General features: G+C 31.1%; 1 protein-coding gene across 1 annotated transcript; it reads right to left on the bottom strand.

The window, feature by feature from the left end:
• Positions 1-8,186: 8,186 nt before the first annotated feature.
• On the bottom strand, positions 8,187-23,387 carry HELRODRAFT_74817 (hypothetical protein; the record flags this gene model as incomplete). The annotated part of the gene is made up of 18 exons (XM_009015346.1): positions 8,187-8,421; positions 8,614-8,795; positions 9,052-9,129; positions 9,254-9,341; positions 10,960-11,081; positions 14,723-14,876; positions 15,134-15,206; positions 15,999-16,113; positions 18,605-18,660; positions 18,825-18,917; positions 19,584-19,715; positions 20,042-20,309; positions 20,623-20,814; positions 21,232-21,298; positions 21,870-21,964; positions 22,714-22,830; positions 22,956-22,998; positions 23,302-23,387. Coding segments are annotated over 18 exons (2,196 nt in total), but the record flags the coding sequence as incomplete, so codon positions are not given.
• Positions 23,388-24,760: the final 1,373 nt, after the last annotated feature.

Genomic DNA, 24,760 nt, shown 5'->3' on the forward strand with positions numbered 1-24,760 from the left:
ACAAAAATTGATCAATTCATAACTTAATAACTAACGTAACTTCAATTATTTCATCCGTTCATTTCGGTTAATGTCATTGTAACTGAATTGAATAACCTATATTTATTTAGGTCGTAATCATCATCAGCACCACCTCTAACTATCTAGGTCAATATCATTACTAAGATCGCAATCTTCCTCATCTAATTATTCCTCTTCTGGTTACAACACGGAATTTTATTCAGTTCTTCTTACGAGCAGCCATTAAACTGATTAAACTCTTTTCATTGCGGTGCGGTGCTTCATATTTCATGACTTGCTTGTTTTGTAAGGTGGTCCACGCGTTACCGCTGTTCTCCTGCGAGCGTTCGCTGTGAAATTCATATATCATCTCATCATATATCATCATATATCATCTCATCATATATCATCATCTTTATCTTGTTAGATTTATACATCGATATCGGTGGCTTTTCCGATTTCCTTGTTAATAATCACGTTTAATATTTTACTTAACGAAAGTTTTTCTGGACTTAATTCTCTTAAATTGAATTGAGTTTAATTTAAGTTAATATGCATCATAAATTTACGATGAGTTTCATTGTATTCGTAGTTTTGTTTAATGATTATTAGAAAATAACCGCCATCGTTTCATTGATCTCCAAAAATGAAAATTTATACAATGTGTCACAAGGTTATGTTGTGTCACGTTACGCTGCTGTTATGTTACATTAGGTTATTTTATGTTGCGTGGCGTTGTTGCAATCCCCTCGATGCTGCTGGCCATCCACTTGTCTGTATATAGTTAATTACAACTCAAGTGTGTGAGTCTGTCTCTGTGTGTGTGTGTCTGTGTATCTCTGTATGTATGTATGTCTGTGTTTGTGTGCGTTAACATATGCAAGTATACATTTAGTTGAATGCTAAAAGTTCTTACTGTGAATAATTTAAAAGTTTACATTATGATTTTCCATTGAAATGTTAACTGCCACTCATGGGATTATCATAATAAATCCACATTTTACACCACCACTTATATTATATAATATTTTTTAACATTTCGTTAAGACAATTATTAATAATAGTGTACAGCACGATTCTTGAGCATTTAACATGATGAAGTGACCTATATTTTTTGGAATGATGTTATAAGCGGATGTAGCAACTCTTTTTCAAGTAAGAAGTTATTTATTTTTTGAGCTGCTTTCTGCCAACATGTTGCTGAATGATTTTTTTTGAGTGCTGCTCGTTTATTTAATTCATTGCATTAATCGCAATTAAAATTTAATCAAATTCCATAAAAATATTATTAAAATGTTGAATGACTCACTTGTTATGCAAATTTAAAATATTTTACCCAGTTTAAAAAAATTGAACTTACATATAATATTAAAATAACCTTACAAAAATTGTTACCAGTTTCGATAAATCCAGTTTTTATAAAGGCAAAACATGTGTTTAGTGAAAAAGCGAATAAATATTTATTCAGACATTATTATAAAAAAACATACAACATCGAGTGAAATATTTACGTCTTCTGTCTTAGTCTTAGTAAAGAGTTCATGCAATCTACTTCTGCAAGATGGAATCAGTTGGAAGAATCCTCATCTGCCTGCCTTTATAAGGCCATCTTGTCATCATCACCATTCATTCGCATACCATGTCGCATCCACTATAATTCTATAATTGTCGGTCTTCTAGTAGACATGTTAATCGCTATCATCATCGTCGTCATCCGTTTTTTGTGTTATAGTCAAAAACAATTACATGCACAATTCTACCTACAGTCAGACCTCCTTATAACAAACCTCTATACAAAGAAAATATCTATATAGCGAATTTTTTATGTCCAATGTAGTTTTACATATAAAACTGTTTCTATAGAAAAGTACGAAAGTAATTTCTTTATAACGAATAAAATTTATAAAAGTTAAAAGGAATATCACTAAATATAAAAAGATATCCGACAACTTAAAAAAACATTTTGAGCCTAGCAAACCATAAGTATCATTTTTGCATTACTGCTTCCCGTATTATGCTATGTGCTATAGACATATAATTAAGTAGGTACATACATACATATAATATTATGCCACTTTTCATATTCTTTGCAATTATACCATGTACAAATATCTGTTATAAAAATAAATGATTATGAGATAGTTTTTCATATATCATATATAGAGGAAGCACCTTTTAATCAGTATAGAATATTTCCAGAGCAAATTCTATATAAGGAAATTTCTATGTAGCGAATTTATTCCCTGGAACCAACGAGTTGGTTGTACGGAGATCCGACTGCGTATACTTTTTACATACGAATATATGTGTATAGTTGTTTGCAATTATCTAAATAAAACGTAACATATTTCGTACACATGTGTATAATTTTGATTTCAATAAGTCTCTGGCGAATTTACTTTTAATGCAATATTATTGATCATTAAAAATATTGCGGACAACAAAAACTGCGGTATGATTCTGAAAGGTATTCGAGCTGCTAATGAATCCCCGGTAGAGACGAAACACGTGTCCAGCTTGTCCAAACGAATACTATTCTTTTCTTCTTTTCACTCCTGCCCATTGCTCTTCCTGGTTTGGTGTTCTCATACAACGTCACTGCCGCTTACTTCCGGTCACGTTTATAATGGGCAACACCAACATAAATAAAATATTATATTAGCTGGTAATTGATAAACTAATATTTTAGTTATTTTCATAGAAACCCGAGTCACTTTTTTGAATTTGTCATATAAGAGCTCTCAATGCAAAATCTAGATAGGTAATTCAGTTAAAACACTGGACTTTGCAATTTGATTTGGTGTGGGTTGTTACATCGTTGTTTATAGTTTTTACAATTTTTTACAGTTAATGCTGTAACATAGTTTTGTTAGACCGTACAATTTAAAAAATTTTTGATAGTGTGTTAATGCAATATAAAAATCTGAAAATTTAGTGTAATTACTGTTTGAGGATTTGAAACGTTTAAATGTGTGTTTTGCTTGAGCAAGCTTCTTAAAAATTTGTCACATGGGTTCTCTTCTCATTCTTTGATTGTTATTTGTAAGGATTTGCGATCCGACGTCACGTACACATTATAACCGGTGCAGAGATTTCAAACAACATGGGTGATTGGTGAGACTCGAATAAATACAATAATATGACACAAAAAACCTTTCTAGGTCAACGTTCAACAAATTAGGTGCTTTATTTTAATTACCATTCGTAATCCATTGCCTGTAAACGTCAACTTCTTATGTGAAATCCAACATCCATTGATGACTTGGTAACAAAAAAAACGACAACTACTGTAATTTTCAGGGTCAGTCTAAAATTTGGTTTGGCCATCTTTTTTTGCTAGCTTATCTAAAAAAAGATCGGTCACAGGGCACGTTATAGTCGTTACTAAGTTATTAAAAATGCGCTAAATGTGGTTCATATTGTTGAAGAAACGTATTACAAACGCCCTTTTAAAACTTTACTGTCGACACTATTGAGATTGCTGAGTTTCTGGTTAGTTAGCTAGAGCTAATTTGAATTAAATGATATATTCAAACGGTAACCAGCGAAGTTATTTGTAATATAGCAAGGCATCCATTGAATATTTCCAGATAAGAAAATCAAATGCTAAGTCTGACAGTCGTCATCCTAAGAAGTAGGAACCCTTGAAAGAGCATAAATATACGAAACAAAAAAAATTAATGACCACTGGCGTGTAAACTGCTAGAAGTGAATGCTTGCAACTTTTGGACTGTGATCAGTTCTAATGTGATTGGTAGTAAATAATTTGACTACACTTATTTGTTTTTCGAAGTTTAAATAATTACACTAATACGGATGTTGTAAAGAAAAAAACGCAGTAGAAAAGTTAATTTTTTTAATTTGATCATCACAAAAAATTCAAATAAAAAAAACGAAAAATAAATGTTGACTCATTTTTCTGCATTTTCTGTCTCAATTTTTGGATCATTCAGAGGTGAACTTGCATTCCAGTTTCCTTAACAAAATAATCATTTGTTTAAATAAAAACATAACCTTTCAAAAAAATTAATTTTACAGACAAAAATATGATAGATTAAAAGGTATAATGAAAACAATTCCACTTGCTATTCTTTTCTAAAACATGTGTCGAATTTTGAGGTAATATTTTTGATTATTAAATTTAAAATAATTTTTAAAAAATAAAATAGAAACCAAAAAAGAGTGAAATTCAATCACTTTAAATTGTACTAATAATTTTTTAAAAAACATTTACATAAGTATAAAATTCTAATCTCCATTCTGCAGTTATAAATAGAGTGCAATGTCATGGTCAACACCTACCCTTAGTAAGAGCAACTGAAATATCTAAAACTGATGAATACAAAATAAGTTTGAATATATTATAAAATAAATGATTTTATCCACTGAATAAACTCTGCAGCTGGAGCATTATAAAACTAGAAATATAAAGTCTGTGTTAAACTGTTAATTGAGTAAAATATGAAAAAATACAGACTTATGAAACCTGGAATTTCACTATTTCTTTATAATTCCTAGTAAAAACTAATTTTCCAATGAAAAATCTTCTTTAGTAGTGATCTAAATCTTACAGTTTTAAACTACTGTCATGCAAGTGTGATGATATGCATATGATCAGGATATCATATCATATCATCATAATAAATATATGATGTTTATATCAACAATAAATTACATACAAGGAACTAGCATCACAATCAGAAAATTACAAGTTATATCACATTTATTTTATCTATTTATTTATTATAAAAATTATAATGTAGTATGATTGCTTAGGACTTAATAGAGGCTAGTGATTGTAATATGTATTGTAATGTAATGTAATTTTAAGTCGCTAATTCTTGTACTGTACTAACTGTACAGTTAGCAGTTTGAGATTAGTTAGCTAAATTTAATAAATAGCCTAAATTTTAAGTTAACCTTTTCTATGTTTCTTTAACCTTAACGTTTAACCTTTTTTAAAATTTAATAAAATGTTAATGATTAACAAGGAAAAAATAATAATAATAATAAAAACTTGGAGTTTTGGAGTTTAAACTTGGAGTTTAATCACTTGGAGTTTTTTATTAGGCAATCCAAATGTCTATGTGCAATGAAACAAATATCGACAATTACCAAGCGAATTAAACAACAACATCCTTACTTTGTTGTTTCTTACAATATCGATAGGTCGGGTAGATAAAAATGTCGTAGATCGGTTTACTGAAAAAAATCAGCATGGAGGTTGTGACGAAAAAAAATCTAAATCGCTTGGCACCTCTCACGGTCTTAATCTCAAACATTGTGATTAAGATGTTTTAAATTATTTAAATCTTATCAATCAACTTTAATAATTATTTTGATTCTAATATAGTGATATAATCAGGTATTAAACAAAGTAATTCAATCATTAACGGTAACCCAGAGCACTTGTTTATATTATTATTATTATCGCTCGCCACTAATATCTATTTCCAACGTTAACTTCACTTTTAATCAATGATGAAGCAGCAGGCTTTTTTGTGTAGATTAAATTTATTCTGTATACATTGTCATATACTTAGAATTTTCATTTTATTCTTTATAAGTTTATTTTATTGTAATATGCTTAGAATTAGCATTGCGTAATCTTATTTTTTTAATGTCTCATGACAGATTAGCAAAGGGACCATGACTTATAGCTAACGGTTTAATAATGAGATGTCACCGTATGCTCGCTAGTTTAGTTAGCTTAGGTATCTCAATTCCCATGACTTTTTCACCCATTAATATTCTCCTATATATTAGTTAAGAGAGTCTATCATATAAACAAAATACAAACTTATTTGTTGATCGTTAAAACATAAAGAATAAAACCTTTGTCAGATTCTGATTTTTTGAAGAATAATAAGGGTTTAGAGAAAACAGGGGTCTTTAAATTAAAGACGATTCAGCGAGTAATTAGGAAGGCCACAATTGCAGACTGACTGAAGAGAGCGATTGGAAAGAAAATATTAAAAATATAAACAATAAAAAATATAATCAGCGTTAAATTATTGACCGAGAAACAGGAAGTGGCGGATAATAAAACAAAATATCACATTTCCATATTATTTTTTCACATTTAAATGAACCACCTCATTTTTTTAAAAACCGTATTCATTAGATCAAATAATTCAAATAATTAGCCAAAATCATTCATGTTCAAAAGAGAAAAATAAGTTCACTGAAAATAATTTGAATATTTTGGCAATGTTCACGTTATATAGCAAATTGACAAAAATAAATCTTCATTCAACACCACACAACATTTAAATAAAAATTGTCTTTAACGTGATTGAGCAACACTCAAACTTCTGTTTGAAAGACGACCTTAAAACATTGAACTTTTGAGCGCTGGGCAACCTACCATGCCGAATAAATTGCTGTCTGGTCACAACCATTGAAACTAGATATGAATAAATATATATACACAATCATAGAATGTTCCGCGTTAGTTAGTTTCCTGTTTAATTTTTCAATTTTTCTAACGGTAGATCATAAATCATTATCAAGTTTCTTGAGTTCAAAATCAAAATTTTTATTTATTTTAAGCATGATAGAACATTTAAACATGATAGAACAAGTGTGTTTAAAATTACACGTTATAATCGGTTTAAAAAAATGTTAATAAATGATAGTGTGGTCATTTCAACACGTAAAGAATCCTAGATGGAGTGATGGATGTAACAAATGGGTTGAGTAAAGAATTGCAACAGGAAGTGTAAAATGAAAGGTGTAACAATTGAAAACTTTTTCCAAAATTTAATACTGTTGTATAATTAAAAAATAGAATAATAAACTCTTACATATCTCAACAATTTGGTCGGAACATATGCGACTCATGAATATTTGAAATGAAAAAATAGAAGATAGTTTCTTGAAAGCAATAACAAAGCAAATCTTGCTAATGATTGTTAAGCGTTTTCGTTAGAAAAAAATAATGTACCTAACAGAAATAAAAACAGAAAGGAAAATAAATCTCTCACGCAACATAAACAATCATCGTATTGAAACTAACGACCAGTACATACATACATTTTTTAGAAAAAAGAATCCCATTTATAACGCGGGTGAGGCATAATTTGAAAAACTAACAAAATTGAAATTGATCAAACACACAAATCAATAGCAAACATAAATTGAAACATCTGTTCTATATGATATTTGTTGAAACATCATTTCTCGTGTGAAGTTTTTAAAATCAATAAAATTATATAGTCATTATTTTAAAAAATAAAATTATGATTAAACCATTAAGCCAAAGAAAATGTAAATAAACCAGTTGTTATTGCAACGAATGATGCTATTTGTAGATAATGTTCAAGGCATGAAATAGATTTCAGCATAAATATTCAAAGAAGTCCTGTGATCGAATATAAAGGAAATCGCTGGTACCACATGCCCAACTGCACGTTAAGAAATGACTACCAATACATCGCTAAACAAACAAAAAATTTCTCGATTGACTAAACAAAACCGTAAATACATAACTGTTAAATTTTTACCAAAAATATCATCAAATAATTGGAAATAAATATGTTCTTGCACATAACAAAAACAGAATGAGCGAGAGGGGTGTTTTGCTTTAAAGTTTAAAACGTACATATCAAAGCGTTTGACATCAAAATCGCTAAAAAGGAAGCTGCACATTAAAAGTTCCATCTGTACATCAATAATAATATAGTGACGTTGATGTAATAATAAAAATATTCTATCAAGCGTGCACACGAATCATGTAATAACATTTAAACTTTAAATCGAATATACAATGGCACGTTAACTTTTTATAACAACCAAAATTATGACAGCCTAAGTATGTAAACAAACAAATAAATTTTTAAGAAAAAAATTCAATAAACAAGAGATACTATCGATTGATGTTTTTAGTTGGGAGGCTTCCTATCAAAAATCTGAAACTTAAAAACCTAATAAATGCCGTAGTGATAACCCATGACAAATGAGATGACTTCAATCCTGAAAAAGATAGATATGTGAAAGTATATTTTATGTAAACATGATAAGATTATACGTATTGTTTTCACAACTCAAATATCCAAACAGGTTGAAAAATATTCGAACGAACGATGACGCAGCCATAGAACATATTGTCTGACTGCTCAGGAGAGAAGCAAAGGCAAAATATTAATTATTTCAATCTAATTATCAAATATCCCATTATTATTGGTTTATATCATTTTTTGGAAGAGAATGCAATCGACCAAACTATCTTTTTCGAGAATTGACACGAATCTATCTTCCCCGGAAGCAGTGGCTGCCGGAAGTCGAAGCATTCCAGTGGCCGACGACATGCTGAGCAGTCTGCTACTCAGTTGGTTTCCAGTGCTGGTTGCTATAGGAATGCCATCAACTGTTTTGAACCAGCTGAGAGAACATCTGTGGTATTCGGGTCTTGGGTCCAGTCTCAATGATTCAGTTATCTGCATTGTAGGTTACATGTTTGTTGAATGGGGCTTTCAACAACTAACAAATATATTTAATCAACTGAAAACCCTTCTTACTATTTAGTTCAAAATACATGTGTCGATGGCAATAGATGGCAGTCATATACGTATTTTTAACGAGCCAAACTGTCTGATGTCTATAAAATATCACAAAGAATTTAGACTTACTCTTGCTAAAACGACAGTTGGTTCTGGTTTTGGGTCTCCACTCATTTTCCTGAGAGCAGGTAGCGCAAACAAATGAAAGGTAACGATAGCTGAGACGGGGTTGCCGGGGAGTCCAAATATATATTTCTTCTTATCTTTGTAGAATAAAGTGGCAAAAGTGGTTGGCTTGCTGGTTAGAAATTAAATATTAATTGTCAACTCAAATAACAATAAACAAAGAAAAAATAAAATACGATGGTTACAATTTTAGTTAAATTTTATTCTAAAATATATTATGCTTTTTGAGCAACAAATCTTAATATTAAAAAAACGTAAAAAATTGCAGTATTCAAAGTTTTCAACATAATTTTAATAACAAAACACACCTAAGAAAAAAAAGAAAAAACAGACGATAGCATTAAAATTAAGCAAACGCGCCAACCAACCCTGGCTTCATGAAAACTCTACCAAAGTGAATAACTGCTCCAAGATCATGAACCAACACATCTTTCACAAGGTCCTTCATGGAAACAAGTTTATAAGGTTCGTGTATTACAACATCGGTTAAAAAAACTAGATATAACGCTATATATGTGACTCTACCACGTAACACATAATATAACACTATATATATGTGACCGTACCTTTTCCCCCATAGACACCCCTCCTGTAGTGATGATGACGTCAACAGTCTCTAGAGCCATCTTGAAATGATTCAATAAACTATCAGCTCTTTGAAAAACATTTTAAAATACAATCAATTAATCGCATTAATAAATATTTTAACTGTTATATAAACTATAAAAAAATAAATGAATTGAATGAATGAATAAGTTATTATTAATTAATTAATATATATATATATATATATATATATATATATATATATATATATATATATAAACATATATATATATATATATATACGCCAAACATTCGGTAGAATTTATAGAATATTGTAAAAATATATATATATATTCAAAGGTAGATAGTGGTAAGTCTTGGGCTCCAAAGTTTATTTGTTTGACTTGCTCATGCAGCCTGCGTGGTTGGATAAGGAATGCAAAGAAAAACAATCACATGACATTTGGAGTTCCTATGATATAGCGGGAACAAAGCAATCACTTAACAGATTGTTATTTCTGTTTGGCAAAGATCAGTGGAATTAAACACAAGAATCGTTTATGCGTTGAATACCCAAACGTTCTGTCTGCTTCAAAACCAATTCCACATGATCCCGTGGCTTGCCCAATACCACAAACGCTTGCATCATTTACAATTGATGAAGATATACATGAAAAAAGTGATATTTCGTTCTCTGCAAGTGATTCAGACTCTGACTACAATGCTGCCCCAGAAGAACATCATTTGATTAATTATGCTGAACTTTGTGATCTTGTAAGAGATCTAGCACTGACAAAAGCGCAAGCAGAGCTGCTTGGTTCACGTTTGAAGGAATTTAACTTACTTGCACCTAGTACAGCAACAGCGAACTTTTGTCACAGGCATAAAACTCTTGTTCAATACTTTAAAATGAGTGATAATATTTGCTACTGTACAGATGTGGATGGTCTTATGTCGAGTTTTGGGATTAAACATATTGTTGAAGAATGGAGACTGTTCATCGACTCGTCAAAAACTTGTTTGAAGGCAGTATTGTTGTACAACGGAAATAGGTATGCATCAATACCAGTAGGCTATTCTACCTATATGGAAGAAACAAAGTGGTTGGAGAGTCTCCACTGGCTACCGATCAGGGAATGGATAAGATTTAAGATTGCCGTGGTGGCTCATGGTTGCGTACATGGTGGTGGCCCAAAATATCTGAAGGAGGTTTTGAAATTTATGTGGGACATGCATTGCGTTCGGTTTCGCCAGAAATGATGGTAATTCCTAGGACCAGGAAAAAACTGGGTGACAGATCTGGCCAAGGTATGGAATGGTCTTCCAACAAGATTGAAGCAAATTGTTCCAGAAAAAGATTTCAGAAAAATGTTATAAAGTTATTTGTTCAACAAAGCATTTAATCACAGTACAATCCTCTGAGGAGTGTCAATAAAGTGAATGACATAATAATAATAATAGCAGTAATGAAACTAAACGATGCAAGTTTGCCTAAAGTTTCCAAATCGCAACGGAGCTCCAAACGTGTGTTAGCGAATTCTTACGACACCAAACTTATTCTCATCATTTCTAAAAATTTAAAGTTTGAAAAACAATTCGTCGAAAAAATTGAATTAAAACTATCTATTTCTGAATATGAAAATTCTACATAATCTGAACCAAACGAAACATAAAACAAACAAACGAGTAAATAAATAAACCAGTAAATAACTGCATAAAGACTGACTTGTCATCAGCAACGCCCAGATCTGTGCCGTGGAATCCCTGTTCTCTCAGACATGCCAGCAACATCGGTCGGTTGCTGTCTCTTATCTTGCCTGCTTTCAAATGACTTTCCGGTTCTAACAGCTTTAGAGAGTTTTTTTTACAGACATTTTAAGATGTGGTTGAATTACTTGAAAAACAATTTTTTCAATAATATTTCAGCAATCATCAAACAAGACATGTTCAATATAACCTAGAATTCAGGTACAACGATTTAGGTACTACGTGTGATGAAACCTTTTTTACAATTTACGTAAAGATGAAAAACATTTACGCACTTCCGTTGCAAATGAAATAATTTGAAAAAATGCCAAAAAATATTGTACGGTTTTAAATATGACGCGTTCGCGGGCAACTTTTAAGTTATTGCGAATTCCGCTCTTTTAAGTTTTGTTCATTTGTTAACGAATTTACACCTTGTCTCCTAAAAATTAACAAATGGATGAACCTATGCAAGACTCAGTTCTTACATGTGAGGGCTAGGCAACAATCGGAATGGGACGTACCAACATTGAATTGCGTGCATTGGAACGTAACGTTAGATTTTTGTTTAGCAAGCATCACTTAATACACATACACAGAGACTCAGAGAACAGGCAGACATATCTTGGGATAATTGCATTGTAACAAGTTTTTAAACAAACGTTCACTCGTTCGTTCATTCATTCATTCATTCATTCATTCATTCATTCATTCATTCATTCATTCATTCATTCGAAGATTAGTTATTGCAACAAATTTCTTAGACCTGTAAATCGCATCGTGTGTATGATTCATTCGTATTTCTGCACAACGCAAAAAAAAACGATACATACAGTACAAACATTCAAAGCATAGCCCATGCATCCACACTGAACACACACATATGTGTGCGTGTATGTATATAGCAGCAATATGTATGTATACAGAATATAATACGCATGCATACAGGCACACTATCGAACACATCATTGACATTCAATTGGCATTAAATAGCTCGCATGGAGCGCATTCAACGTCGCGGCATTAAAGAGCAACATATGCATTTTTGTATTAAATACGTTGTTTATATGTGATGAAATAACACTGAAAATAATTAATTATAACAAATAAAAAATCGGCTAATTGTGTACACATTGTGTGCAATTCTTTCTGTGCGTTGCTCACGATCATCAACCGGAAATAATTGACGACTGCCATTAACTTCCCAGTACAACATTTGAATCGTCATCATATATTATTCGCCTTAGTTATGCAATTAAATTTGTGTATCAACACGAAAATATGTACGGCAATATTTGTAGCAAGTTCGATATTTTGTTTTTTGTACGTGTACATCCCGACGCTTCACGATTATTCATGCAGAAAAGAAATTTTTTTTACATCAGTGATTCCACACATTTTGGGTTTTCAAAGTTTTCCTCAAGAAATTAAAAATTCGTTTTACAAATTCAGCTCCAAAAAAACTGAGTCAAATAATACGGAATTAATTGCATTCCTTAAAACTATTATACAAGCACCAAGTGATAACAAACTGGTCAAAATGTCTAGAAGTCTCATCAAAACTCCACAAGCTGAAGAAGTTGATAAAATATTGAACAAGGTAAATCCACTTAACTTTCTCTTAGTAAGTAAAATTTTTTACTTTCAATGTTTTAATGAAAGCTATTAATTTATCTTAGAAAGCAGGATTTTTTGTTGAAGCGGGTGCATTAGATGGAGAACGTTCATCCAACACAATTTTTTTGGAAGTAGAAAAACAATGGACTGGTTTGCTAATTGAACCAGATCCTTATTTTTACACTCAACTAATCGGTAAAAACAGAAACAGCTGGGCAATAAATGCATGTTTAAGTCCTACAAATTATGTCACAAACGTGAGTTTGTCATTTTAAATTTTTAAATAATAATAAATAACAAAATAACCTTGTTAAAACATTAAAATGCATAATAATGTAACAAATAATTTTGCAAGTTTTTTACCATCCAATCAAACTAATACAATTTAGATAGAAACAAAATCAACATAACTTTCTTGAACCGAAGATAGGTTCTTTTGAGAGCAACTGTGCTTACACATATACTTATTATAGCTGAAAATTTTAAACTATCTCTTAAACTCTATTCAAATTGGAAAAGATTTTTCTTATGAATATCTTGTATAGCGAGGGTTTATAAAATCGTCGTCATTTTTACTGGACCACCATAGAGGCATCTTATTAAACAAGTGATTGACAATAAAATGAATGAGATTGGGTGTAAACCAAATATGCTTCCTCTTGCTTTGAAACACAGTAGGACCTCCGTATAACGAATTTTATGGCCTAGGAAAAAAATTCGTTATATAGAAATTTCGTTTTATAGATCGGGAAAAATTCTACATTGCTGAAAAAGTGTTTATGTGCTATATATTTATAAAAAACAACCTTCTAATCATTTATTTTGATAACAGAAAGTAATAATACATGGTATAATTGTAAAAATTGAAATTTTAGAAGTGAAATTCATTTTTTGTTCAATGCAACAATGATTCCGATTCCAACGGAATTAATTGAGGTAGAATTCGCAAACATTACTAAAATACTAGGGCAAGAAAAATTAAATACCGTTCTAGGAAATTAAAAAAATACAAAAACACGGCTCATATCAATTCCTAGAATGTTTGCTAGTCGGATAATTTTTTTAACTTTTATAAATTTTGTTCGTCATTGAGAAATAATTTTCGTTGTATGGAAATTTATTCGCATGTCTAACTGCATGCAGCCATAAGTCTTCTCCGTGCATTATCTCAAATCAAAATTAAATAATAATAATTACAATGATTATTATTATTTTTAATATCTAATGACAGTCTACATACAAATAATATAACATTGATATAATTTTTATTTTATTTTATTTTATTTTCAGCTGAGATTTAAAGAAAGTAGTGGAGGTCATGGCAAAATACGAAATGACAAATCCAATGAGAAGTTCATTATTGAAGTGCCTTGTTTCCCATTAGAATCCATGTTACTTGCTATTGAAAGAACATCTGTCGACTTTTTCAGTTTGGACGTGGAAGGAGCAGAAGTACCAGTACTGAAGACAATCCCATTTGATAAAATTGACATAAAAACGCTAGCAGTGGAATATAAGCATGGCAAATACAGTGAATATCTTGACGTAATGGAAAGTAAAGGATACAAAATGGTTAAAAAATTATTGGTTGATAAACCGACGATTAGTTTATACGTTGAAGATTTCATCTTTGTTAAGAATGAATTAGCAAATCAATAGACACATTATCGATAAAAAACATTTTCTGTTTGTTTAACTGCTACATATTTCTGGTTAGTTCATTAATTTTAGAAGCTCTGTTTAATACAACAATTTTTTTTTATATTCGTCTAATCTAATCAAGATTGTATAATAAAAAGGTTTCGACACAAAAATGTACATCGACAGTTTATCAAAAAAAATTAATTCAAATATAACGAGAGAGCTAGTCTTAAAATCAAAAATTATTCGTTAAATATTTTTGTGTAAACAACATGGTGAACAAACGAGAACAAAATGTATTTAAAATGTGAACGTGTGAAAATTAAAAAAACTAAGTTAAACCTGTGTTAAAAACGTTTTAACCAAACCATCAAAACATCAACAAAGCATTTTAAATTAACTAAAGAGGCCAACAAAGTGCAATGAAGCCTAAGAGCATTTCTCAATCATCTTAATTTAAACATCCACAGCAATTTGTTACTCACCTCGTTTCCAGTTGACATGACTCCAACGCTTGGAAGTTTGTAGCACTGGATGCTGATGTTGCCAACTGAGGCCAACAGACCAACCTCGGCACAACCAACTCTCATTCCCGCCATCAATATGCACTCACCCATCTTAACGTCACTTGCAAGAGGCCTGGTGGTGCCATCAATAACTATCTACCAGTTTTCCCTTTCATTCATACCAATTAAGTTATTTGCTAAAAATAATCACCATCATCATTGCGAAAATATTCGAGATAATTTGTTAATTGGAAATGTATAACAACATTCTTAATTGATGCAAATAATGTAATGTATATTGCAAGTTCTGAAACTACCAATGAAGAAAAAACTGAAATTTAAAAAACAAAAAATAGAATAGAAAAAAAACATTGCAAAGCCACTGCAAACCTGATGTCTTGACCAGGACTTATTGTTTCCTTGCATAAAAACTCAACCTCCAACTCTATTTTCCCTTCTTCATCTGTCGCGTGATATTCATTTTTTAATAAAGAGTGCAACCAAAAACATATTATCTACGTAATATTAAAAAGGAGTCATCAAGCAAAATAAAATTGAACGTCAAGTTCACAAGGGTAAAGAAGGCGAACAACTTAAATAGCATCAGCAAACCCAACGTAACGTTAAAATTTTTCTTGAGAAAATATTCCACTTCCATTCAACTATTAAATACGTCGCAAATTTATTGAACAAAAAAAATTACGCACTTGAATTATGAAAAGATGAAGTGAAAGAATGAAGGTGCGTATGTATGTATTCATGCATGTACCTACATGTATAAATATACATTTCTCGGTAAAAACAAAAAAAAAAAAAAAATTCGGACAGCAAATCGAAAAGTGTAAACTAAAAAAAGGAAATACGGTATAGGAATAAATCACATTTAGGAGATAAAACAAAGATGACTAGATTATAATCATATATGTGCGTGTTTGTGTGTGAATGTTTGTGTGAGGGCGTGTGGATGTGCGAATGTTTGGTAGAGGAAATAATCTGTATGTACTGATCGATATAAAAAAAATTGATATTATTATGTAAATAAACATTTGTTTTATCTTGTCTGTGTATCTAATAAACTGCGAGAATTAAAGTTTAGCTAAAAAGTGCAGAAAACGCCGACCCAGAGTATTGAGATACACTTACCAAAACTACAATTTAAATGCACATATCAGATAACTACTACTCATCTGTGACTCAGTTTCACATAATAACTGAATTACAAAAATGAACAAAAATGAGATAATAAATAAATAACCAGCTTTGACGAGTCTGGTGTCTTCCAGCTGAACAACAGCATCGGCACCTGGAGGCACGGGAGCACCTGTGCTGATGCGGCAACACTGTCCACTTTCCAGTGGTGTAGCTGCCTGCTCAGATCATGTCAGTATCGTATCGTGCGGATATGTAGGGTGAATGATGTCAATGAATGTGAATATTTAAATGTCGCCAAAGGTAAAGCATCTATACCAGTGCCTCAGTGGACCAAAATTTTTAAAATTAATGAGAAAATTCAATTGAGAAATTGAGAAAGTCATTATTATTACAAGTAGATGAGTTTAGAGCAGGGTTTCCCAACCGGTGGGGCCGGCCTCCCTTGGGGAGGCCAAATGATCTTTTAGGGGAGGCCAACTAAGGTGTTCTATTTACATGTATTTTATAAATTTATATAATTTTATAAAGTTTTGTTAAATCACAAAATTTTAATCATGCTAAAAACGATTTTTTGAATACTATATGAAAATTGTTTTTGCGTAACGGCTTTCCATATTGTATTTATTTGAATAATGATTTGCACATTTCTGTTTTCATAAATCCCTCATTTTCTTTCTGTCGCGTTTTCTGTGATACCCTGCATGAGTTTCTTTTTCAATAAAATTAATAAAATAAGACAATTAATTGAATAAATTAACTAAAAATTTGGTCTGCTGTTCTAACATAACTGATAATTTATATTTGTGATTTTTTAATTATTTCAGTTCTTTTTAAAATATGTGTTTTTTTATCATTTTCAGTTTTCAATAATGTCGAAAAAACGTTGCTATGACGAAACCTACGTTGCGTTTGGATTCACGACTATTACTGAAGAAGATGGCACTGAAAAGCCACAATGTTTCTTATGCGGAGCAGTATATTGTAATGATAGAATGAGACCAGCAAAGTTACGCCACCACTTAAAAACCAAACATCCTGGAAATGTCAACGACAACCTGGATACCTTCAAACTGAAGCGAGCTAGATTTCAAGCCACTGGAACATTAAAAAATGTTGGATTTGCTCAACCAAAGAAACCACTTCTTGAGGCTTCTTACAAAGTTGCCTATTTGACTGCCAAAAAAAGAAAACCACATACAATTGGAGAAACCTTAATAAAACCCTGTGCACTTGAAATGGTGGAGTTAATTCTTGGAAAAAAGAAAGAAAACAGATTGAAGAAATTCTACTTTCTTATAATGTTATTTGTTCCAGAATAGCAGATCTTTCAAATGATATCTTGGCCCAAGTTATGTCAGAACTGAAAAGTAGTCCTTTTAATTTTGGTATGTAACTTGATGAAACCACAGATGTATCAATGTGTTGCCAGCTTTTAGTGTATGTTCGTTATGTATGTAATTTTAAAATTAAAGAAGAATTTTTATTTTGCCAACCACTTCAGACAACTAGTAAAGCTGCAGATGTTTTTCAAATGATTGCAACTTTCTTTGAAAGAAATGAATTTAGTTGGTTGACAAAATTACATTCACTCTGTACTGATGGAGCACCAAGTGTGTTGGGTAAGTAGGTATTTTCAAGACTAATGGACCTGAAAGATGAGGTGTCTTCATTTTTGCAAGAAAAAGAAAAAACGTTAGCAGGTGACTTTGAGAAGACTGATTTCATAGTTATTATGGCATATTTAGCTGATCTGTTCACACTCTTAAATGAATTTAAATTTATTTAAAAAAGCCATGGCAGCTCTGATTCCATTTTCGATCACCTACTTATGTGAAAAAGGGTTTTCTACATTAGTATCTATCAAGACTAAAGATAGAAATAGATTGGATGCCTCGAATGATATGAGGGTATCTCTTTCTAATACAGAACCTCGATTTCATCTTCTCTGTGATGGAAAACAGCAACAATCATCTCATTAAGCTTCAATAACATTTTATGTAATAAATTAAAAAACCTTACATAAACCTTATTACTATGAACAATGCTAATTTTAATTAAATCTGTCTGAATAAAAATTGTTATAACAAATTGATTTTTTTTTCAATTATTGACGACGGGATTTGGGAAGGCCAAGTTACCATTAGGACTTTTTTAGGGAGGCCAACACTGAAAAAGGTTGGGAAACACTGGTTTAGAGGTAAGCAAGCTTATGAATGCGTGACCAATTAACTATCCAGCTTGAATATTCAATGTTTCGTTATCAACTGTTTGCACATGTTCAAAGTAAAATTGATAAGAACCCATCAAATTTTAAAAAATTTGTAGAAAACACTAAATATATTTAGTACGCTGTTTTTAAATGTAAAAATTTGATAAAAGTGAATAAATAACGCATTTTTATAGGCGACACTTTAGTGCTTATAATGAATAGGCATATAATAAAAATCGTTTTATCATATGAAGAAGTTTATATAGTTGAATCTCCTTCAGGCAAATCTGTTTACTTTAAATATTTAGTAGGTACTTACTGATTGATTGATAGAACAACGGCATTAGCAAATAAGCTATAAATGTAGTAACTGAAGCATAAAGTAGGCTTAGCATATAAGCACGAAATTAGTGAAATGAAGGCAGTTAAAAGAGTACTGATTCACTTAACATGTAATTAATTAAAGGTTAATTAAAAGTTAAAGTAGTAGCATGCATTACCATGGATCCAGCCGTAGAAACGTCAATAACGACCTTTACACCTGGCCCATCTGCAGCTGTTTAGGTTACATTCAAAATAAATTCACACAGCCATGACATTTACAAACACGTTAACTATTACATCTCCTCATAAATGACATTAGATAAATTGATGTCGATAGTTCATTTTAAGAAAAAATGAAAATTTCAACGAGAAAAAATGAGAAAAATATGATCCAACCAATGATGGCGTATCCATCTTTAACGGACGCATCAAATGGAGGGAGATTGGACTCAGCGAAGACATCGCAGGCCACAATTCGGTTGAGACATTCTTTTTTTTGAAAATTAACATTTTTACAACCAATGTTGACAGTAATATATTAAAATTATTTCAACGTTATATCACTGACAGAATGAAATTTTATTGCATGGCTTTCGACATTGGATCATTAAGGGAAGGAAGTTCTATAACACGGCTGCAGTACGAACAAGTATTAATACGATTGGAAAAGATAATAAATTGAGTATACAGTTACCTAGGTATCAAATCAAATTATAAATGATAAAAAAAAATGGTTAACATGCCTCAAAGTATTAAATTAAAATTAGAATAATCAAGTTAGACCATGAGACGACAAACACAGCATTAAAAACATTTCATTGAATACATCTTACTGCACTGGTATGTTAAATATATAATGAAATACATGTGATTTTTGGCGTTGGATTACAGTGCAAGTGAAACTAGGTAAAAATTTAATTTATTTTTATGGGTGTATACCCACTAAAGACAAATTGATTACTGAAGAACTTAAAAATAAATATTTTTTTCTGATTCAAAATTAAGTACCCGACATTAAATCATCTTATATTCAATTTCTAATCCCTCATTGACTCAACTCAATAAGTACCATTAATGCCACTTTGCAAAATCAACAAAATATTATATTGAATGAGAAAGTGATATAGAAAGAAAGGAACTAGAAACACGCCGTACGATCGTAAGGAACAGCTTCCGAAGTGAGAACTGTAACTTCATTCATGATGATGTCGCAGGCGTCGTCCACATTCAACAGCGGATACTTGGACTCCCTAGGTCGAAAGGCGACACGAGCCTCGTCAACTAGACCTACATGTGATGACGATGACGACGATGATGGAGTTGGCGATGGAGACGATCGTTTATGATTGTGGTCACGATGGTAATAAAAACAATGATAATAATGATGAACTTGGAGTGACAACGTAAACAATTAAATGCCTCAATAAACAATAGCAATTAATGTGATCATTCTACAGGATAGAGAAATTTCACAAACGATCTTTTTTTCGTTTTTTGATACTATAGATCATTGATATAGATTTTTGATACTTGTATCATTAGTGATGATAATGGAAAATGATAAGACAAATTCAATATGACAAAATGTACAAACAAATATAAGAATCACTCACTTGTGTTGTTTGATTCAGATGAACAACGCGAACGAGAATGGCACGAATGATAACGATGATGATGGTGGTGATGATGATGAGTGGGATGCTGATGTTGCTGATAGTGATGATAATGAGGTTTCTGTTGTTGCTTGTGATGAAGCTGATCATAAAGATGATGACAACCATCATCTCCTTTTGCATGCTCCACAGTCTGATTATGTGATGACGGTGATGACGTAATATTATGTGACGATGATGATGATGATGATGACGACGACGGCATATTCTCTAAGGAAAGTTAATAGTGTGAATAACGTAATAATAATAATGAAAAAAAAGATTAATCCCATGAGTGAACGTTGGAAACATCACTGAGTTCATCACCAACTACACTTCAATGAACGACTTAAAAAACGTGTAAGTCATCCACTCTTAAACAGACGCTTGATGCAAAAAAAGTTTTAATGTTCAATGAATAAAAAAATGTTTAAATTTTACAACATAAAAAAACATTAAGTATATACTAAATGGCAACTTGTGAAATGTAACAATGTAACGCATGCAATGTAAACACTAACGCCAACCAGGTCAGTCATCACTGAATCCTCAAGGGCAACATCTTCCATCACCAGATCACTGGAATCAAGTTGCTGCTGCTGCTGCTGTTGCTGCTGTAGCTGATGATGATGGCGATCTTGAATGAAAGAGTGAAGAGCATCAGATTTTTCTTTCTCGTCTCTGACCAGATGAACGGCGTGACTCAAAACAGGCAGGATCACATTGAAGCATTCCTATGATGAAATTGTTAAAATATTGCAAAGTGAAAAAGTATTTGATTATTATCTTCATATAATGAAAAAATAAAATGTATAATTTTAAATTGCACATTATTGAGTTTATAATAGAATAAAAGCGGGTGTTGTAACATTTTGTAACAGTTGTTCCATCAACAGCTTAGTTGATGGAAGTGCACATTACTGGAGAACCTTTTCAAACATTTCCATAATAACAAGCTTCAAGTCTAAGTTGAGTTCAACTTAAGAAAAAACCACAAAACGTGGGGCGATAGAACCATGTCATAGGTTTCAGGCAGGAAGTAACAACAAAAATGACTAACATCAAGTGCTTTTAAAACGAACATTAAATAAATAATTGATTTAAGAATAGTGGCAAATCATTAGGAAGACTGAATAGTTTAAAATACGAACAATGGCTGCCGACGGGCTCCCAGGTAGGTTGATGATTATCGTTTTGTTTCGAATTCCGCATACTGATCTGATGTGACGTGCATGAATGGGATGTGTTTTTAAATCAATCATTGTTGCAACAAAGTATAAACATTTTACATCGCATCACAATAATTTTACGGGAATGCACCAATCCCACCACCAATCTATGATTGGACTGGATCTGGATCATCATAGTGTCCTTACCATGAAGAAATTCAGTGTTATTACACATCATACACAAAAAAGTGCAGCCAATGCACAGAGACGCCATGTACGTACATGAACTGAATTTGACATGAACAAAAGTGACTGTACATGCTAACAGTTCACACACATCAAACACTTGAGAGCACAGCAAAAATTACACTCAACTCATATTTTAAGATAAACTAAACGATGTTTATTTTAACGACAAAGCCGTAACAAAACTGTAACACGAGTGACCTCATTAAATAAAATATTCTCGACATTCAAAATATCAATGCATTATTATATTTATATTTTCTAACTATTTTTGTTTTGCTTTCATAAATTACAGTCCAAATCCAGTGACAACTAAGTTTAAGAAATAAAAATAATTCCCAGAAATGAGAACAGAGATGTAGGTGCGTGCGTACCTGGATAGCATGGCTGTAGGGACAACTTTAAGTGATTCCATCAACATTGCCACTGACATTCCAGGAATCTCCCTCTCAATCAAACATCTCGTAGCCTTCAATTTGAGAATTTTTTTATCATTTTATTCATACATGATTAAATATCTAACGCTAATTAGATATTTTAATTCTAAATATATTACGAAAAAATAAAAATCATTAAAATTCAATTTAAGACCTAATTTTATATCATATATATTTTATCATTCATAAAGTTTTGTTAAATCAAAAACATCAAAAACCAATGAGTCAGCAGCGCTAAATGAAAAACAAATTATATCCTCATCCCGCCATCAATAAATAAAACGTAACTACACTTTTGTACGCACATTTTCCCATAACTCTTGAAACTTAAAATTCACTGGTTGCTCATATATTTGTTATAAGTATAACCACACTTCACTTCATGCTCTGAAAGTCACTCTGTCTTCAGTATATTGTAGTGGTGTTTAAATGGTTCAAGACTTGGACTCACTAAACTAATAACTTGTAAAAAGTAAATATTAAATAAACTATGTAACAAAAATATAAATTGATAATCTAGATATGGTGACTTCGTTATAATGAAATCAACGTTAAACAAGAAAAAGATAAAAAAAAGAGCAAATGACAAATGATGTTCAGCCAGCAAACGAGCTATCAAGAGTTACTCACTGCACCAACATTTAAGTTAAAACTAGGATGTGTTTTCGTTTTGATGAAGAATGTTTCAAAAGATCTAAAAGATGTTAGTTTTTAAAACAATTATATAAAAACAGTGTCAATGTGAAAACCAATAAAAAAAGAGGCAATTTAAGATTGGAACAAGAATGCAATTAAACGGGAATACTTCTGGAGTGACATCTCTTGGCGAACATCCCGTGCCACCAGTTGTCAGGATGACATCAAGCATCAACTCATCTGACCACTTCAACAACTGCTCCTTTGTAATGCATGGTTAGTTGGAGAAATCATTTAATTGTATTCATTTGTCACAATATTTAGAGTCAATAATAAAGTTCATGTCATTAAATGAAACATAATTGTTGGGCAATGAATTCACATTACTTTAATTGCGTTCACATCATCTGGCACTATTTCATACAAGGCACTCTCTGAACTGAAAATTGATGGAAAACAAAATAAATGTAATAGTGTGAAGTAACAACTTCTGAAACAACAATTAATGTGAACATTTTTATCATGCATATATAAATAAATAAATAAATATATATGTATGCATGCATGTATATATGTATGTGTGTGTGTGTGCTTGTCTGTGTGTGTGGGTGTTTGTGTGTGTGTGTTTGTGTTTGCGTGCGTGTGTGTGTGTGTGTGCGTGTGTAAGTGTCACAAACTAATGATGAATAGTAAGTTTAGGTAAGTAATAAATTGAAGTTTAAGATTATGTAACATTTTTTGGCCCTCCACAACATTCTTCAGCAGGACTCCACTCTTGTCAGCTGTCCGGTGGCTAGAGCATGAGTCACTCACTGAAAGATTTCAATGAAAATTAAAAATATCATTAGAGGGTTAACAGCAGTCAACAATTGAAAAAATTATCGATCCAATTCTTATATTTTAATACGTAACAAGATAAAATAATGATAAAAATAAATAAAACAAAAAAATAAAATATTGCATGTGACATTTTCAGATCATCCTTTATTTTATCACCACCAAAATATTCCTGCCATTGTTATTAACTGAATTTAAGGTTTAAGATGCTTATCCTTTAATGCCTGATTTACTATTCTCTTTGAAGCTAGGACTACATAATCAAAAACTTATCTTTCTCAATTTAAATATATTTCAATTACATCTTATTCTTAATAGATAGTTAAACTATGTGCATTCCAATTAATTAATTTAATTTAACTAATTAATTTTCATTAGCAATCACAATTGCACTAAACTAAATTCTCCTATCTACAGTTGGATACCAGGTGAAGTAGAGAATTTAGAAGTAGAGTGTAACTTAATTCTCTACAATGCTATCACATCTTCATCTTCATGACATATGTATAGCATCAAAGTTTGTATAATTCTTCTTTCACCCCAGCTAATTAGTTAAAAATTAGTTTACCTACTCTTGTCTTTTTTTCTGCCCCATCTTCATTTTACATTTTTTTAACAGATCCTTTCTGCTTTCTTTATTTTTTAAACAGGTTGACAGGTTGATAACGAAGGCTAATTAGCAACTGCTTTTTATTACTAATTAAATTAAAATTAAAAAGACAAAATCCACTTGCTTAACTACACTATTTTTCAAATGTAAACATTGATACATCTGTGTGTCTCTGTTTATACTTGAATTAATAAACTGTAAATTTGAATTAAATTAATTATCGATAAAAAATAAATTAAAATTAAATTAAAACCGTTAATTATAATTAATATTATAAATTAAAATAAGTGACAAGTTTGTCTAGTCCTAATGCTAGTTACTGTTATTATTTCATAATTATAATACAAACAAATTTATAAAACTACAACAAAACAAAAAGTGAACAATGCAATCAGTAATCTTCATTAACATTAGTTAGTTAATTAATTAATTAATTAATTAAAATTTTAATTTCATCATGTCCCAAACTGGTTCAATTAGTAATATTAATTCATTAAATAAACATGAGCAAGCATCAGTCAGGTCAGCTCCTCTTTAAGTTACTATACAATACAGTGTGTGTATGTTATTGTATGTAAATGTACAAAACAGCATATGTATGTTGTATGTGTAAATGTAAATACATCACAATACAATGCAGTGTATGTATGTTATATGTAAATGTATATCACAAAACAAAGTAATGTATGTATGTATGTTGTTTGTAAATGTACATCACAATACAATGCAGTGTATGTATGTTGTA

Source organism: Helobdella robusta (genome assembly GCF_000326865.2).
Source record: "Helobdella robusta unplaced genomic scaffold HELROscaffold_15, whole genome shotgun sequence".
Taxonomy (NCBI): Eukaryota; Metazoa; Annelida; class Clitellata; order Rhynchobdellida; family Glossiphoniidae; genus Helobdella; species Helobdella robusta.